We start from the raw sequence: 20444 nt of genomic DNA on the forward strand, positions 1-20444 counted from the left end.
TAATAACTTGGGTAGGGAAATATGTTGGGTTTTTTGTTTTTTTGTGTTTTTTTTTGTTTCTGTAATGCAGTTTTTTTTTTTTTTGCAGTCTCAGAAGTTATTTATTTTTTTATCTTCATTTTATTGAGATATATTCAAATACCACACATACAAAACAAATCGTACATTCGATTGTTCACAGTACCATTACATAGTTGTACATTCATCACCTAAATCAATCCCTGACACCTTCATTAGCACACACACAAAAATAACAAGAATAGTAATTAGAGTGAAAAAGAGCAATTGAAGTAAAAAAGAACACTGGGTACCTTTGTCTGTTTGTTTCCTTCCCCTATTTTTCTACTCATCCATCCATAAACTAGACAAAGTGGAGTGTGGTCATTATGGCTTTCCCAATCCCATTGTCACCCCTCATAAGCTACATTTTTATACAACTGTCTTCGAGATTCATGGGTTCTGGGTTGTAGTTTGATAGTTTCAGGTATCCACCACCAGCTACCCCAATTCTTTGGAACCTAAAAAGGGTTGTCTAAAGTGTGCATAAGAGTGCCCACCAGAGTGACCTCTCGGCTCCTTTTGGAATCTCTCTGCCACTGAAGCTTATTTCATTTCCTTTCACATTCCCCTTTTGGTCAAGAAGATGTTCTCCATCCCATGATGGAGTTTTAAAAAGCATATTTCATTTTTTAAAATAAAAGATTACATTTAAGGTGTCAAACATTTGTCTTCTAATTGTTCATCGGGTATTGTTGATGGGCTTAAAGCATTTGCACTTAAATGTGTATTAATACATATAAACATATTTTGTGTTTTTAGAAGTAATGAAAATGGAGTTTGTTCTTTAATGCTTAACTTTTTCTACATTAAAACAGCTATTTATAGCTGTGGTAATTACATTTTCCTGAATCCTTGATTCAGATTGCCTTTTCAGACTCTTACTATTATCATTTAAATGGAGTATTTGATGTTTGGAAATGACCAGCTTATGGTTTCAATAAATTTTAATGTTTTATTTTTATTGTATTTCCAAGGTAGTATTTCTCTAGATATAGTCTTCTAGAATATAAAAAGAGCCATTAATGATGAGTTTGTTTACTCCAGTAATTTTTTTTTTTATCAATCGGGTAACTAATCTCATCACTTAGAAATGGCTCCTCTTAACATTTTAGTTTATTTCTACAAAGACTATTCAGCACACATATACCTGCACATAATATGTTTTTTTTTTAAAGGTTTCGATGATACTTACCATTTGGTGATCTTCCTTTTTTTTTTTGGTGCTTAGTGTATTTTGACCATCTATCCATATGACATTTTTAGTGGCTGTGTAGTATTTCTTTTTATAGACACAGTATGATTTATTAAATGTATCTTTTATTTGAGACCATTTAGATTTTTTATCAAGTTGCCATTAATAAAATAGCATTTTCCTGTTTTATAACCAAGAAGCGTCAAGAAATCATATCCATGAATGTTTTCTTTGGACTTCCCTTTATTAACTGATAATTGCAAAGTACTGTGCCAGTCTTTTTCTATATTTATTGTTCAGGCAGCCCACAGGTATGGTCTGTCTGATAGAGGAAACAGAGTGGTTAAGAAACATGCCTGAGATCATGTAGATTCAATTCAGTTCAAAAGCTGTGAGTTGGATCTAGATCTTCCTGTGAAGTGTGTGTTGTTGACGTCTCGGTGTAGTATGCTGTCTTTCTTATTTATGTTTTATTAGAAAGCATTGGTAGAATTTTTGTGATTATTTGACTTTGGGATCTTTTGCTGCCAAATTTGATATAGACACAAAGACAAAGCAGGGTGACTTAATGCTGTTTTGCATTCAGACCAGCCAGTTAAACTTTCACGTTCACAGATTATCCCCAATAGCCAGTTATCTCATATGTATTTGAGTACAGTTCTTCAATGAAGCATTTTATTATTTGAACAAACTCTTCTCAAGTGCAATGGAGAGTGAGATTGGTAGCATTTTGCATAAGAAAGATGTTTATTTAGAATATTAGAAAATTTGTTTCATAGCTGACTTGATAAGCAAATGGCATTAGTCTCACCTCTTCTTCCAAATCTCATCTTCCCTATTTGGTCAGTACTGATTTGTGTCCACAGTGTCGTCTGTGTATTGCTAAATGAAAGGATATCATTTGGGAAACTGGAGAACAAACATATGTGTGTGTGGGTTTCTGACAGTAGTGTAAATTATTTCCATTAAAATGTTTCTGGAAGTAAGTGAACACTGAGACTACAAAGTATTCTAAAGAAAATGAAACTGAAGAAATCAATATGATAGACTAGTACTGAATGCAAATATTAAAACTTTTTATAAAGTAATTGTAGATATTATTACTTCATAAAAAATGCATAAGTCTGTTCGCTTTTTTAAATTTTATTTTGTTTTCCAACATGAGCTGTCTGCTTTTGAGTGCTTTCATTTCTTCGAAGCAGGACCAACATTAGAATTTCTGTTTATGGATAGTTGGTTAAATTTTCAGAAAATTATTTCTCCTCGTTTCATAGGATACTTTACAGTATTAAATGTACTTCATTAAAATCCTGAGTTTCATATAGAGCACCAGAAATCTCTTGCTTTTGAGAGAGGCTCAGTTTATTGAAAGGCTCTTTATTGACAAACTGTAATGCATGGCACTAAATTGTAGTTGATGGATATTTTAATTCCATAATTTTTATGCTCTTTGTAGAATAATAGAAATAGCTTTTAAAAAAACCCACTTCTAATCCTGCTATCCAGAGATACTCACTGTTAGTGTTGTGTTTATCACTAAGACTTTTTTCTTTCACACATGCACACACAAATTATAATCCTCTGATTCAAGATGCATGTTTTCATACTGTAATGCTTTTTTAAGTTGCAGTGTGTCTCACAATCAGTGTATACATATAATGTAGCATTCCACACTACTTTCTCTTTCCATGTAGAACTGTAGTTAAGTCGAAAACCTCTTAGATGTCAGGAAATACGTGACTTCCAGATCTTTGCCTTTTACAGTCAGCATGGCACTTCTGATTTTCATAAAACTACTGATGTGTGCTTTTTGATAGAAACCGTATTTCACTTAAATAAAAGGTACTCATGTTTCATTGATCTGAGTGAAATATACATTTGATTAAGTTTTTTTATTGATTGCAGCATTCAGCAGAAGGTGTCAAATTGACAGCCCTGAATGACAGCAGCCTCGACTTGTCTGTCGACAGTGATAACAGCATGTCTGTGCCTTCACCTACTAGTGCTCTGAAGACCAGTCCATTGAATAGTTCTGGCAGCTCTCAGGGGTAAGAGGGTAAAAAGGGAAATGTGATAGGTCTTGGTTCAGATACGAATGAATGTTAGTGTCGTAATTCCTCCAGATTCATGAATTGAGATGTCTGCAACCCACAGTGAACTGCACTGTGTACTGAGGAGAAGAGACAAGCCAACTCTGTCTGGAGCTGCTTGTGCCTTCGTAGCAGGGGAGTGGATCAATGAAATATTAGGGATCTTCTAAAGAAGTCGAAGATCAGTGTGGGTTGGTTTTAGTTAGAGAAACCTTTTTTAGAATTAAAGTATCTCTAAAAACATTTAGAACACTTGAAAATTTTTTCTTATGAATGAGGTACATGCTTATGGTGGTAAAAATTAGAACACAAAAAGCCATATTCACATTTGCTTCTGTAAGTCTTTTCAGTGTTTGCTTCTAGTTTTAAAATGAATGTGATGGTTATACTGATTAGTTCACTTTGTTAATCAACAAGTTAACACTTAAGCACTTTTCTAAATGTGCATGTTACATTTCATCTTTCAAAAGGGGGGTTTTAAAATTGGATTAGCAGTTAAAGTAGAACAAATGCCAAAGTCATGGAGTGGGGTTGGTTCTTGGAATGAGTGCATAATAGAAGTTGACTGTGTAATGGATGGATTCAGCTTTCTTCTTTGGACTTCGTATGCATATTTTCTTAATGCAATTTTATTGAAATATATTCACATACTATACAGTCATCCAAAGTGTACAGTCAGTTCACAATATCATCATATAGTTGTGCATGCATCACCACAATTTTTTTTAACACTTTCATTACTCCAAAAAATAATAGGAATAAAAATAAAAATAAAAGTAAAAAAGAACACCCAAAACATCTCATGCTTCTTTCCCTCCTCCTATTATTCATTTACTTTTTGACCCCTTTTTTCTACTCATCTGTCTGTACACTAGATAAAGGGAGTATGAAAACCTTGCAGCTCACACTTCCTTTATTCAGTGTATGATATGATTTTTAGGTCAATCATTCATGTGAACATGTCTTCTAAACCTTTAATTTTAAAAGGTTTTAGTAAGATTGCCAGTTTGTAGAGCATTAACTTCCAAAGTTTATTTTTAATGGGTGGGTTTTCTTTTCATTTGTTTTGTGTTTGAGTAAAGAAGCTGACACTTTAATAAAAGTTTTTGGTTTTGTAAAAGCCCTAGTGTACTTATGGGTTTCTGCACATGTACAAATTGTGTACATACTAAGTAATTACACAGATTTCATCTTAGTTTATTGAAGTATTATTAAATGACTTCTGTAAATAAGACTAAATGGGTTTTAAGTTTATGGTTGTATATTTGGTTACTACTTGCATGCTATATATTTTTTCCATCCTTTCACTCTCAACCTACTTATATCTTTGACTTTAAGGTGAATCTTTTGCAGATAGCATATAGTGTTTGGTCAAGCCTTTATGTCAGTTCTTCCAGTCTGTGCCTTTTGACTGTAGAGTTAAACCCATTTACATTTAAAATCACAGTATAGTGATAATAAAGTACTTTCTTCTGCTGTTTTGCTTTTTATAGCCTTTGTAAGTCTTATACCTTTTTTTTATCCCTCAATGCCTACTTTCATATTTATTTGCTTTTTTGTGTTGTACCATGCTGAGTACCTTCTCACTTCTATCTGGGTATGTTTTTCTGTTTTCCTTGTGGTTACCATGGGGTTAAAATTTAACATCCTAAATTTATAGCAATCATGTATGGTTTGATACCAACTTCAGCAACACGTACATCTACTTCTCCACTACCCCTCTGTCTCCCCACTGTTTTTTTTTTGTACTTGTTACCACTTACATTTTTGTACTTCGTATGTCCAAAAAATCTAGATTTATTATTAGTTTTTATGCATTTTCATTTTGGTACTTGTAAGAAGGAAGAAGTGGAGTTACATATCAAACAAAACAATTCAATAATAACTGACATTTATAATTATCCAAACCTTTACCACAGGTCTTTATTTGTTTATGCTGCTTTAAACTCACTTTAACATTGCTTGTAAGGCCAGTCTAATGGTGATGAACTCCTCAGCTTTTGTTTATCTGAGAATGTCTTAATCTCCCTCTTTTTTGAAAGAGTCTCGCTGGATATGAAGTTCTTGGCTGTCTGTTTTCCTTCAGTACTTTTGAGTATTTCAATCCACTGCCTTCCTGCCTCCAAGGTCTCTTTTTCTTTCTTGTTTTTTAAAAAAAGCTTTATTGAGATAAATTCACATACCATAAAGTCCACCTAAAGTGTGCAATCATTGTCTTTTAGTAAATTCACAGAGTAGTGCATTCATCACCACAATCCTAGAATATTTCCACCCTCAAGAGTGTTCACTGTGTTACACAGTCCCATGTTTTATACCCTGGCTTACCTTCTAGTGACATACATCATCCTAAACTTCCCTTTCAATTACAGTCATACCCACATATCATCACTGTTCATTTCACTCATTATAATATGCCTCCATGGTTTCTGGTGAGAAATCAGCACTCAGTCTAATTGGGACTCCCTTGTATGTAATGCATTGCTTTTCTCTTGTGTCTTTCAGAACTCTTCTTGTCCTTTGCATTTGATAGTGTAATCAGGATATGATGGGATGTATTTTTCTTCATGTTTGTCCTGGGTGGTGGTCTCTCAGCTTCTTGAATGTGCATATTCATGTCTTTTGCTAAGTTTGGGAAATTCTCTGTCATTATTTCTGTGACTATTCCTTCTGCCCCATTCTGTTTCTACTTCTGGAACTCCCATAATGTATATATCTATGTGCTTGATGGTGTCCCATAGAAGTCTTAGGTTATTTTTGCTCTTAAAATGCCTTTTTTCTTTCTCTTGCTCAATTATGTTGTCTTCACATTCACTGTTTCTTTCTTTTGCCAGTCCCAGTCTACTCTTGAAACTCTCATGGCATTTTTTGTTTCACTTATTGTGGTCTTCAACTCCAGTAGTTCTGTTTGGTTCTTTAAAATTTCTCTCTTTACGTAGACTCTCTTACTGTTCATTCATTGTTTTCCTGACAGCCTTTAGTGGTTTCTTTGTACTTTCCTTCATCTCCTTGAGCATTTTGAAGATCATTTTTTTAAAGGCTTTGTTTGGTATGTCCACATTCTTGTCTTTTTTGTTCATGTTTTCTGTATTTTTTATCTTCCTTCTTGTAAATGTCCAGCAAGGGACCTATAAGAAGTCACTACAGTGATAGCCAGGACAAGATGAAACAAGGCATCAACAGAACTTCTGCCAGTTTTACAATGCAGAAAGGGCCTATTGGAAAGGGATTATTGCAGTTAGAAGGTTTTAAAGAAATGCAGTTTTTTCCCATCCTTACATTATTTTGCTCTCTGTAGGTCTATTGACATTTTCTTTAGCAGCGTTTTTTGTTTCAAGTTTCAGAACGTTTGTCCCTTCTTGGACCTGGTGTTCAGATGTCATCATTCTCTGGTCTCTATTACTGGATAATATCTTACCTTCCTCTTTGTATACAAAACATGTTTTCCTTTCTGAAAGAAGTTCCTTGAAGTTTTGTTGTCTTTGCTCTTGTGACTGTACCTGGCTGACAAAGACTTGAATTAGGCCACGTCCTCAGGCATTCACAGTCTGCTGAGGAAGGCAGATGAGGAAAAGTTGTGAGTGCCCACTCACTGCGGAGGATGATGTAAGCAGTGACCAGGGACCCAGAGCAGGGGAGTTTTCCTTGCAAACAAACATTACGTCACCTGGCATCATCCTGTTTTTGTTTGTTTGTTTGTCTTGCACTCTGTTGCATGCTTATATTTTAATATTTTAAAATATTAACTCTGGGATTTACTCCCTGGGATGACTTTTTTTTTTTTTTTTTAACCAGCTGGTGATGTGAGAGAAATTTTCTTGAGTTTCAGTCCCCTTATCAGTGAAGTCTGCCTAAGGCAAAGGCGCTGTACAGGGTTTTCCCTGTCTTGTCCTGGGCTTTTGCTTGTTAGTTGTTTTGGAATTCCCCTAGTTACAGGAGTTTGGTTGTCCCCTCTGTTTCCCAGGATACAGACCTCCCTCTCCTGGCCTTTGTCCCAGACTGTCAACCTCTATAGTTTTTTACATTCCTTTCATTGTCTTCTGCCTGCAGGGCAAATTCTGGGAGGAGGGACCCTAGAGAGGACTTTCCCAAGTCAGTCTTCCCCTGTTAAAACAAGGCCAGGGACCCACAGAAGGGGTGCAGACTGGCTCCAAAGTGCCCTGGGGTGGGGATCAGTAAGGGTACCAAAAGTTTCTTAGTTCCCTGAAGCTGAGTTTTCTTTGCCTGCCCAGTAAATGCAACCCGTCAGCTAATTGTCCCCCATAATCCTAAGGAAGTGCTGCATCTTTAAATCTCCACCGCCTCCACCCCTGTCCCAGGAGGGCTGAAACAATGGCTGCCTGCCACTTTTGTCTGGGGAGGGATTGAAACAATGGCCTGAGGCCTTGTCCCTGACGGTTGAAACAATAGCTGCCCTCAGAGCTGTTGTCAGTGATTGGCCATGACCACCCATATTCTTGGGGAAGAGGATTTTTCTGTCCCTTTCTGTCGCCAATAGTTAGCCAGGGACTGGACCCCATGGCAGCCTGTCCCGGGAGTGAGGGGTGGGTGCCAGTAGCCACCACAGAGAGGGTAATTTACATTTTTTTTGTATATTTTATCTGCCTCTTCCTTGGTTGCTGTACAGTGTTGTTCTGGCCCTTGGAGTTTCAAAATAGTTGTTTTAGACAGTTCCTGCCTGTTTAATAGTTGTCTTGGTGAAAGGACTAAGTTTTGGAGCTTCCTACTCTGCCATCTTTCCTGAAAGTCTCCACAGCAATTTAAGTTTAAAATAAAATGTTAGATATACCCTTTGTCACTTGATAGTCTTTTCTTTTCATCTGGGTCTGTGGATGGGCTTTTAGGGTTTCATGAACCTTAATATTTTTGTATGTAGAAATTTATTTGTCAGACCATTTCCTTGTTCATAGCTTTTTATAGGGTTTTTTAATATCTAAAATCAGTTAAGAACAAGTCCTTTAAAACTGTGCCTTCAAATATTGTAGTCCCTAGCCACATGTGGCAGTTTCAGTGGAAATTAGTATTAAATAAAATGAAATAAGTTCCTTACTAGCCATATTTTAAGTGCATAGCAGCTGCATCGGGCTTGTGTTACTATATTGGACAGCTCAAGTAACATTTCTGTCATCATAGTGCTCTGTTGAGCAGCACTGCTTCAAAAGTCTGTGTACTTTGGAGTATTGGTTATATTTTACTGTCAAGCAGAGCCAATTGACGTATATGTGTGGGAAATAAAAGTAAACAATCATTTACTTTAAGAATTTCTGCAGGTATTGAATTTTGTTATTGAGTTTTATTTTATACTTATTTTTCTGTTTGCTTTTTAAAATTATTTTTTAGCAGAAACAGTCCTGCTCCAGCTGTAACAGCAGCATCTGTGACCAACATACAAGCTACTGACATTTCTGCGCCACAAGCAAATTCCAGTGAAAGCTCAGGGGGTAAGAAAATTTTGACAAGTTTGCAAATACTTAATGTTATATTTGGTTTTATTTTGAAAAATGGCTTTATTGATGAAGTAGTTTGGGTTCAGCTTTTTAAAATGCCTTCTTATTTGCATTTAAAGTGATTTATAAAATCAAATAAAAGGAATAAAATAAGACATTACTTGTAACATGATTATTTTCATTTTTATGAATTCATATGTTTACTGTATAGGTACATCAAGTGAAAGCATTCCTCAAACTGCCGCACAGCCAGCCATTTCTCCACCACCAAAGCCTACGGTCTCCAGAGTTGTCTCCTCAACACGTTTGGTAAACCAACCACCTAGACCTTCAGGAAATGCAGCAACAAAAATACCTAATCCTAGAGTAGGAGTCAAGAGGAAATCCTCACCTCATAAAGAAGAAAGTCCCAAGAAAACCAAAACAGAAGAGGTACATACGTAATACATTCGCCATGGGAATATCAGCTTGCCTATTTTCAAATCCAATGGGAAGGAAATGTTCAGTTAACAAAATTAAGATTGAGCAAGGCTGAAAGCTTTCAAAAAATTTTCAGGTGTGACTAGTACTTTCGTAGCATAATTTTTCTTCGTTCTTTTTGTACTTAGTCTTCCAACTCTACTCAGTAACTACCTCTTCTGTAAAAATTGTGCCTTTCATTTAAATTTGGAAGGCATGTGTAGTCTGTAACAGTTTAGCCTGGAATAACACGTAACCTTGATTTATTCTCTCATGACCATATCTTTTATGATTACTGATTCTTTTATAGTTCCTTTAGGCAGAGTTCTTTGCATGTGATCTCAATGAAGGTTTGTTTTTTTTTTTTTTAATATTTGGAAACTTTACTTACTCAAATGAGCACCAACACAGATTGGAGATATGACAGAAACAATGCATTTTTTTCTAATACTGAATCACTATGTACAAATACAAGAAAAGGTGAAGACAAATTATTTGAAAACAATTGTTGAAGCAGTGACCTGAAGTAGGCCACTACTTCAGAACACCAGAAAACAACAAAAAACCAAAACCAGAAAATACCGTTTGTAAACACAAGCATAAATAAACAGATTCTGTATTGAAAGAGCCTCTGCAAGTTGGAAAAAGGGACTCCTGCTTTCACCCAAATGTTGTACAAGAACATACAGGCAGATAGAATTTGTTTCTTCTTGTTTTTACCTTTCTCTGATGGTAGATTTCATGACTTTTAATTTTTAAAATGAAACATCTTTTTCCTCTCCCTAGACTACTAGCATGTTCTCCAATGGCATTTTGAAGTTTCTGCATTGTACTTAGTATTCCAGTGTCACTGAATACCATAGGTTCTCAGGTAGTTCTTACTGAATGACTGAACAAAGTTGCAAAGTGAGTTTAGTTTTGGGACTTGAAGTGATTATATGCTCCAACTCTTGAGGACATTTTCTATCAGTACTTTCACTTTTTATAATAGCTGGTTTACCTTGCCACAGTGTCAGTTTTAGGTAAACTTCTAGAAGTTCACATTGATTTTGGTGTGAGTCTTTAAATAGTAATAGTCTTGTTACCCAGTCTTGTGCTCCCTGAGGTCACTCTCATGTTGTTTTTATATTTATGAGACATTTACCACATTGTTCCAGCAATGACTGTCCAAAAGCACCAATGTCATTATGAACTCTGGGCTCAAATTTGTTGTTTAGGAACTTAATCATTACACCAAGATGGCTGTAGGATGGAAACAAAAAAAAATGTAGACTTCTCATGAAGTTCATTTTAAGTGTTTTGATTTATAATGGTGAAAATTTATTTGCCTCTAATTTATATTGTCTCTGGTTTATTCTGAAGCCTTTTGTTTTACATGTTTTAGAAAAGGCCACCATTAACTGAAAATGAATAGTTTGATGAGCTGTCACTTTCAAGATGCCAAATGAGAATTAAAAATGGCTAGAGCATCTCATTTCTTGCAGGACGTGTTCTGAAAACCCATTTCTGTGTGTGTGTGTGTGTGTGTGTGTGTGTGTGTGTATGTGTGTATAAAATCTAGGCAATGATTCTCCACCTTGGTTGTATGCCATTGTTACTTTACTCTTTTTTTCTGTCATATTCTTGCTTCTTTTCTTCTTTTCTTTCCTTCCTTTTCCATCGGTCTGTCTGTCCTTCTTTCCATTCATTTATAGATTTTGGAGCCCCCACCAGATACAGTGAAGCAGAGACTCACTATTAGGCCTGGGAATCTTCTTAATCAAAGCCTGCTGCTACAAGACTATGTTGTGCAGCCACCTATGAATGTATTAGTTCACTGTAATTCTGTATTCATGATTCTAAGTTGTCAGAGTATTTCAGAATTCACATTCCCTTTTACCTTGAAAAGTATATGTAAGTGTAACTCTCGGCTATCATCGTTTGTTACAAATGAATCCCTGAGAGCTCTGACTAAATAAATGTGTACCTGCATGAGGTTTGTAATTTTGTTTACACTTACCTTGGTAGAATAACAGTAATGTTTCTAATCTGGTTTAGAGAAGGGGAATATAGAATTTTTCTTTTAGTATGTAAGAAACAACAGTAAAGAGACTCATTTAGTAAACCCATGTTCCCATCACACACCTTCATGATTGTACACTCTTTATTTTTTTAGAGAAACAGGTTTATAGGAAAATCATGCAGAAAATACAGACTTCCCATATTCTCGCCCTCACACAGACACCGTTTTCTCGCTCATTAATACTTTACCTTAGTATTTTACCTTTGTTACATTAGGGTTCGCTCTTTGTGTTGTTTAGTCCTTTGGTTTTATTTTTCTTTTTTAAAATTTTTATTATAGTAACATACATCCAATATAAAATTTCCCCCTTTAATCATCTTCAAATATGCTCTTCACTGGTATTAATAACATTCACAGTGTTGTGGTACCATCACCACCATCCTTCACCAAAACTTTTCCATCATCCCAAACAGAATTCTGTACCAATTAAGCATTAGTTCCCCATTCCCTGCCTCCACCCTGGTCCCTGCTAAGTTGCATTCTAGTTTTAACTATGAATTTGCTTCTTTTAGTTATATCACATCGGTGATGTCATACACTGTATGTCTTTTGGGTCTGGCTTATTTCACTCAACATGGTGTCTTCAAGGTTTATCCAAGTTGTCACATTTTCAGAATTTCATTCCTTTTTATGGCTGAATATTCCATTGTGTGTATATACATTTTGTTTATCCATTCATCTGTTTGTGGACACTTGGGTTGCCTCCATCTTTTGGCAATTGTGCTGCTATGAACATTGCTATGCAAATACCTTTGCAAGTCCCAAATTTCAATTATTTTAGGTATATGTGTAGAAGCGGGATTGCCAGATCATATGGTAATTCTATCCTTAGTTTTCTGAGTGACCACCAAAGAGTTTTCCATAGCAGTTACACCGTTTGACATTGCTACCAACAATGAACACGTGTTCCTATTTCTCCACATCCTTTCCAGCACTTCTTTTTTTTTAATATTTGCCATTCTAGTGGATATGAAATGGTATCTTGTGGTTTTGATTTGCATTTCCTCAATGGCTAATGATTTTGAGCATCGTTCCATGTGCTTGTTAGCCATTTGTGTATCTTCTTTGCAGAGATGTCTATTCATGTCTTTTGCCCGTTTTTAAAAGACTAATTATTTTTTAATTTTTTATTCTGAAATCATTTCAAACTTAGAAGAAAATTGCAAAAATAATACAAACCCCATGTAGAGAACTCCAGCAAATCCCCACCACCCGCAGATTCCCAGATCCAGCAATTTTAACATTTTGCTACCTTGGCCATGTCATTCTAACTATCATCTATCTACCTATCTATTTTCTGAACATTTGAGGGTAGGTTTCACACCTCATAATCCTTAAACACATAATCCTTCCACATAACAGAGATATTCACTTATGTATTCACCTTAATAAGTACAGTTATCCAATTCAAGAAATTTAACATTGACAGAAAGCTTACATTCGATATTCCAATTTTTTCTTATGTCCCAGTAATACTTTTGTGCCTTTTCTCCTCCTTTCTTAGATCCCATCTAGTTATGTGTTGCATTTAATTGTCATTCTCTCTTTAGATTCTTTTTTTCTTTTTAACAGTGGGAACATCTATTCAACGTAAAATTTCCCATCCCAACCCCTCCCAAGCACCATTCAGTCGGATTTATCACATTGACCATGTTGCAGTACCCTTGCCACCATTTTCTGCTGTAACTTTGTCTTGCTCCTAAATAGAAACCCTGTGCTCATTTTGCATTAACTCTCCATTGCCCCCGCCCCCACACCTGGTAGCCTGTGCTCTTTTTTTCTCCTATGAGTTTGCGTATTCTCCGATTTTTTTTTTTTTTTGGCTACCATGAGTCTTAACTTTAACTTCCTAAATCTGTAAAAATCTGGTTTGCTTTGATACCAACTAGCAACTTCAGTAGCATACAAAAATTTGGTTCCTATACCCCTGTATTCTCCTAGCTTGTGTAATTCTTGTCACAAATTATGTATTTATACATTGAGTGCAAAATACTGATATACTTACATTTAAGCATTTGCCCTTGAGATCCTGTTGGGAGTAAAAAGTGGAGTTAGAAATAAAAATAGCAGTGGTACTGGTATTTATAGTTACCCATGTTATCTTTACCAGAGATCTTAATTTCTTTATGTGGCTTCAGGCAATTTTGTAGTGTCCTTTACTGACCTGCAGAACTTTTTTTAAATCATTTCTTGTCTTTATTCCTCTCTTATTTGTGAAAGATAGTTTTGTTGGATACAGCATTCTTGGTTGGTAGTTGTTTGTTCATTTTAAATATGTCCTCCCACTGCCTTCTTACCTCTATGGTTTGTAAGAGAAAGCAGCACTTAATCTTATTGAGGCTCCTTTGTGTGTGTTCAGCCACATATCATGGTGTGATTGTATTTGGGTTTATCCTGTTGGGAGTTCATTGAGCATCTTTGATGTGTGTATTCATGTCTTGGTACATTTGGGAAGTTTACAGCCATAAGTTCTCTGAATATTCTCTTTGCCCCTTTCCCTCTTTCTTCTTTTGGGACCCCAACAATGCATATATTGGTATGCTTGATAGTGTCCCACAGGTTCCTCAGGCTCTTTTCACTTTCTTCATTCTGTCTTTCTCATTTCTGGATGATTTCAGTTGTCTTATCTTCAAGTGCACTGATTTCTGTCTTCTGCCAGTTCCAGTCTGCTGTTGAGCCCCTCTGGGGAATTTTAAATTTATTTTAATGTGGTTTTCTGCTCTATTTGGTTCCTTTTCATAGTTTCCATCTCTCTGTGTTATCCTCTTCATGTTCATTTATTATTTTCCTGATTTCATTTAGTTCTTTGTCCATGTTTTCCTATAGCTCTTGTAGTATATTTAGGACCATTTTTAAAGTCCTCGGTATGTCAAAGGTTTAGTCATCCCTATTGATGGTCTAATGCTTTACTCTTCTCTTTGGCCTGGGTCATCTCTTCCTGTTTCTTTGTAGGTTTTGTAACCTTTTATGAAACCCAGACATTTTGAGACTGTGAGGCATCTGTTCTTCTACTGGCTAATATCATGACAGAGCTTTCCTTGAATGCCAGGAGCTAATAAAAACAAACAAAAAATAAAAGAAAAAAGATTACACCTTTCCCAGTCTTTGCTCCCTCAATGGTTTGGAAGAATAGCTCCAGGCCACAGTGTAGGTCCTTTATGTGCCTGCCTCTTGTCTTAAGCATGTGTGTGTAACCCTACGAGTTTCTGTTGCCGAGGATGCGAATTCCCCCCCTTTCCTAGGAAACATTTTCCTCAAGGTTCCTGGTTCACCTTAAGGTCCTACCGCCAACAGTCCCTTTTCCCAGGCAGCATGACTTGACTGATCTCTCCACAGGAGAGCTCGGTGAGCCACTCCATACACAGGGCACGTTGTGGAATGGCAAGTCACTCAGGCCACCGTGAGATGGATGCTGGCCAGACATCCATGCTCCCAGGAAGTATGCAAGGATTACTCTGTTCTCTCTGGAATTGGAACCAGGGATCCACACTGTGAGCGCAGGCTGGTCCTGTACCTAGCCAATTAGGGATGGGCGAGGGGCCAGCCAGGAAGTCACAAGATCTTACCTATTTTAAGTGGCCTTTTGATTTGGCCCTTACCCTCTTACTGCAATCCTTTAACTGTTTTCTGGAGCTTTTAGAAAGATGGTTCTGCCAGTTCTTTCTGGTTGTTCAAACCTTCTGAGGGGGTGGGCAGAGCCCTGCATCAGCTCCCTCTGCCATCTTGATTGGGACAGGCTCCCATTCTTTAATTGGGTCATTTGTCCTTTTGTTGTTGAGTTGTATATAGCATTTCTTTATTCTGAAGATTAAACCCTCATCAGATATGTGGTTTCAAAAATTTTCTCCCATTCTTAGGTTGTCTTATTTACATCATACAGTCCTTTGCACAGAAGTGTTTATTTTTGATGAAATCCTATATTTATTTTTTCTTTTGTGACCTCTACCTTTGGTGTGAAGTCTACAAAATTTTTGCCTAACACGAGGTCCTTGAAATGCTTCCCTATGTTTTCTTCTAGGAGTTTTGTATTTTTGATTCTTACATTTAGTTCCTTGATCAAGTTTCAGTTAATTTTTCTATGTGGTTTGAGGCAGATGTCCCACTTCATTCTTTTTCATATGGAAGTCCAGTTTTCTTCAGCACCGTTTGTTGACGACACTTTTCTTTTGCCACTTTGCATGGCTGTCAAAAATCAGTTAACAATACATACAAGGGTTTATTTCTGAACTCCCGATTTGATTCCAGTTGTCTCTTTGTCTGTCCTTGTGTCAGTACTCTGCTGTTTTGACCACTGTGGGGTTGTAATAAGTTTTTAACTCAGAAATTGTGATTCCTCCAACTTGATTCTTCTTTTTCAAGATGGTTTTGGCTGTTCAGGGCCCCTTACCCTTCCATGTAAATTTGAGTAGCTTTTCCATTTTTGCAAAAAGGCTATTGGAATTTGATTGGGATTGTGTTGGTTAAATTTAATCCTAGACATTTGATTCTTCTATTTGATATTACCAATGAAAATTTTCCCTTGCTATTCTCTTCAGATTGTTCATTACTGGTGTATAGAAATACTACTGATTTTTCCACGCTGATCTTATACTAATTCCACTTCCCTGAATTCATTTATTAACTCTAGTAGCTTTGTTGAGGATTTTTCAGTATTTTTTATATATAGGGTTATGTTATCTGCAAACAGGCAAAGTTTTACTTCCTTTTCAATTTGGATGCTTTTTATTTCTATTTCTTGCATAATTGCTCTGGTTAGAACTTTCCAGTTCAATGATGAATAACAGTGGTAACAATTGTTATCCTTGTCTTCCTGATCTTGGGGGGAATGATTGCAGTCTTTTCACTATGAAGTATGATGTTAGCTATGGGTTTTTTTATATATGCCCTTTATCATGCTGAAGAATTTTCTTTCTATTCCTAATTTTCTATGTGTTTTTATCAAGAAAAGGGTGCTTTTTCTGCGTGAATGTAGGTGATCATGTGGGTTTTTCCCCTTCTGTTGTGATGCATTACATTAATTGATTTTCTTATGTTGACCTACCCTTACATAATTCTTTTAATGTGCTGTTGGATTTAGTTTGCTAATATTTCGTTGAGAATTTTTTCATCTATATTCATAGGAGATACTGGTCTTCAATTTTCTTTCCTCATGGTGTCTTTATCTGGCTTTCTTATTAAGGAGATGTTGGTCTCATAGAATTGAGTTATGAAGTGTTTCCTCCTTTTTAATTTTTTGGAAGAGTTTGAGCAGGATTGGTGCTAATTGTTAGAATGTTTGATAAAATTCGTTAGTGAAGCCATCTGTTCCTTGACTTTTCTTTTTATTGGGAGGTGTTTGTTTCTGATTCAGTTTCTTTACTTGTTAATGGTCTGTTGAGATGTTCTGTTTCTTACTGAGTCCCTGCTGGTATTTTGTATTTCTATTGGTGTACATTTGTTCATAGTATCTTTTTATAATAAATCCTTTTTGCAGGTCTTGTACCTTTTTTGGTCCCTCAATTCTTCCATGAGTGCCTCCTTTCATATTTATTTGAATTTTTTCTCTTGGACCATTTTGAGTCCCTTTTCATTTCTTTCTGTATATGTTTTTCGTATATTTCTTTGTGGTTACTGTGGGGCTTAAATTTCACATCCTAAGTATATTACAGTCATGTTTGATTGATACCAACTTAACTTCAGTAGCATACACTGTTCCTGTATTCCTCCGTTTCCCCTCCCCCTTTGTGTTAACAGATTTTAACTTTATACATGGTACATCCAAAGCCATAGATTTAGCATAACTTTTATAAAGAATTGAAATTTTAGAGCGTAAACGTAAAAAGTGGAATTAACATACCAAAAAATATGGTAACTTGTACTGGAGGTCTTTATTTCTTTATGTCACTTCTATCCATTATCTAGTGTCCTTTGAATCTGAAGAACTCCCTTTAGCAGGTCTTGCTGTGACAAACTCCCTCAACCTCTTTTTATTGGGACTGTCTTAATCTCTCCTTCATTTAAAAAAAAGTCTTGCCTGATTAGAACTCCTTGCTTGTTCACAATTGTTTTCTTTTAGCCCTTTTAAATATTTCATTCCTTCTTTCCTCTGTGGTTTCTGATGAGGAGTTTGCACAACACAGACTCTTCTCTTGAAGCTTTCAGAACTCTCCTTGTCCTTGGCGTTCAGCAATTTGACTACTATGCATCTAGGCTTTGTTTTCAGGTTTATCCTTTTTGGGGGTCTTTGGGCTTCTTGAATATGCGTATTCATGGCTTTAATTAAATTTGTGAAGTTTTATGCCATTATTTCTTTGAACATTTTCTCTGCCCCTTTCTTCCCTTTCTGGGACTCCCGTATATTGGTACGTGTAATCCTGTCCACAGGACTTTGGCTCTATTTTCTTTTCTGTTTTTCTTTTTTCTTTCTGCTCCTCAGCCTGAACCATATCTATCTTAACTTCATGTTCACTAATTCTTCTGGCAGCTCCAGTCTGCTGTTGGAATTTTTCATTTCAGTTAATGTGCTCTTCAACTCCAGTATTTCTGTTCAGTTCCTTTTTAAAATTCGTCTCTGTTTATTTTTCTCTCTCATTTATTGTTTCTTATATCCTTTACTTCTTTCTCTGTTTTCCTTTATCTCCTTGAGCATATTGAGGATCGTTTTTTATAAAAGTCTTTGTCTAGGATGTCCAAAGTCTTATCTTCTTTGTTGATAGCTTCTGGATTTTTACCTTTGCATGGTCTTTCATTTCCTTTCTCTTTGTCTTGTGCAGATTACATTTTAATATTTTCAAATATTACCTCTGGGATTTTATTCTGTTCCTTAAGTTTGTATCCAGGTAGTAATGTGATAGAGATTTTTTTGAGTCTCAGGAACTAACTATTAAAAGAATCAAACCAACACAAAAAATACCTTTCATAGTCTTTGCAGTTTGGCTTTGCCTTGGCTAGTGCTCTTCTTCAGACTTTTCACGTCTATCAGGAAAATCAGTGCAAGGCATTTGTGAAGTGCAGGGTCCTTTCTGTGTTCTGAGCCCTGAGTCTTGTCCTGGGCTTGTGCTTGCTAGTGGCCTTAGGAATTCCCCTCCTTTAACAGGAATTCAAATGCCCCTTCTATTCCCTCTGTAAAGACTCGCCCTTGCCCTGGTTCTCTATTGTATGGCTTTAAAAAGGTAATCTTTTTCTCCAAGCTGCTGTGACTTAATTGGTTCTTAAACTGCTTTAACTGTCCAAAAGCTTCTTCTCCCTGAGGGGCAGGTTTGGAGAGGGCAAGCTGGAGAAGAGTTCCCTGGTTCAGACCTTCAGGCTGCCTCCTGACTTCAGGCTGCACTGACATGCAGCTACCTCAGTGTGCACAAAGGGTGTACTCTGCTCCCTCTGAAACGCGTCCGGGGACCGGTAGTGGGTGCGTTGGCTGACTCCACTCCTTGCCAGGGAGAGGTTGGGGGAGGGGTTCATCAGTGGTGCCATTAGGTTTTACTGGCTTTAAATTTGTCTTATATTGATTTAGCCCTCGTTCAGTTTTTGCTAGTTGTTCACAGATTCTGTGGGGCAGTGGCACCGTGGAGTGTCGTCTTATGCTGCCAAAGTGTTCAGCCAGAATTCCACAAGTCGATGGTGCACTCTTTGCCAATCCCTGTACCTTTTTGCCTTTTCTGTTTCCCCTTGCCCTTGGATTATTTAGAAGAAAAATCCTGACATATTGTTTCATTAGTATATTTAAAGTCATATAACTAAAAGATAAGGATTTCAAAAAAAAAAAAAGAAAGCATAAGCAAAATTAATAGCCCGGTTACAAAAATTAGCAGTCAATACCATCATATATCTAGTCAGTGCACAGATGTCCCTGACTGTCTCTGTCATTTTTTAAAAGAGTTTATGTGTTAAAATTTGGGACTAAATAAGATTCCCACATTGCATTTGTTTGATTTTTCTTAAGTCTCCCTCTCCCCCAAATTTTTTTTTTTGTATATAATTTCCCACAGTCTGAATTTTGCTCATGACATCTCCAAAAGACAGAATTTTAATATCTAGAAGGGGTCTTAATGAGGTCTTAGGTTATCACATAGACTAATCACATTTCACAGAAGGTAAACTTGAGGTTCAGTGGTTTTTGCAGTTATGAAGCTAATTAAAGTCATAGCCAGAATTAAAGCCCAGGCATAAGTCTCATGGTGCCAACATTGAAGAGAAGAGCTATAGTATAAATGTCCTAATTTTGAAATCTCCTAAAATGGATCTTTTAAGATATTGTCTGTTAATAAGGTCTTGGTATTAGAAAATTTAGCAATTTGAGAGGGAAACACTGGTCCCAGTTAATGAACAATCCATTAACATGAATGTAGATAGGAGTATTTGGGATTTTTGCAGTTTTAGTGAGATATGTTCACACACCATACAGTGCATCCAAACTAGACAGTCAGTGACTCATCATCACACAATCACTTTCACAACGTTTTCATTACTCAAAAAAAAAACAAAAAAAAAACAAACCAAAAACCCAAAGCATACCATCCATAACCCTTGTCCCTCCTGTTGCTGACCCTTAAAATTAGTGTGGTACATTTGTTACTGTTGATGAAAGAATATTAAAATATTACTGTTGCTATAGTTCATAGTTTGCAATAGGTACATTTTCGCCATGTACCTATTAACTCCTTGTAACAGTGGCATCCATTTGTTCTAGTTCATGGAAGAATATTTTTTATATTGTACTATTAATCACAGTCATCGTCCACCACGTGTTACACAGTCCCATGTTTTAACTTGTAGCTTTTTCCTTCTGGTGACTTACATGACACTAAATTTCCCCTCAATCACACATAGAGTTCAGTGCTGTTAATTATATTCACTGTAATGTGTTATCATCACTGCTACCCATTTCCAACCATTTCAATTCAACCTGGTTAAAACTTTGGTAGTTTTTGTTCTGCTTTTAATGTTCATCATATGGTACAGGTTTTCAGATGTATATAAATGCTAATCTAAAATGAAAAGATTTGCTATGGCTCCTGGATTATATGGCATAATGAATATATATTCATATGTATGTGTCATATATCTATGTAATGTATGTATATACATGTCTATATATACACACAGGAAAATTTTAAAACATGTACAAACAGAATTGTATGACTCATGTTTGCATCGCCCAG

At 36.2% G+C, this 20444-nt stretch overlaps 1 protein-coding gene across 4 annotated transcripts in view; it reads left to right on the top strand.

Moving 5' to 3' along the window:
• Positions 1-20444, top strand: part of PAPOLA (poly(A) polymerase alpha) — a 67669-nt gene that overhangs the window by 39946 nt on the left and 7279 nt on the right. For 2 of the 4 annotated variants that reach the window (XM_037831919.1, XM_037831917.1), the window contains exons 17-19: positions 3158-3300; positions 8683-8780; positions 8998-9218. In XM_037831919.1, the coding sequence (XP_037687847.1) occupies positions 3158-3300; positions 8683-8780; positions 8998-9218 (462 nt within the window). Of the gene's footprint in view, positions 1-3157; positions 3301-8679; positions 8781-8997; positions 9219-20444 lie in introns of all 4 variants that reach the window. The other 2 variants (XM_037831918.1, XM_037831916.1) reach the window with 1 other exon arrangement.

The sequence above is a fragment of the Choloepus didactylus genome, chromosome 4, assembly GCF_015220235.1.
Source record: "Choloepus didactylus isolate mChoDid1 chromosome 4, mChoDid1.pri, whole genome shotgun sequence".
Taxonomy (NCBI): Eukaryota; Metazoa; Chordata; class Mammalia; order Pilosa; family Megalonychidae; genus Choloepus; species Choloepus didactylus.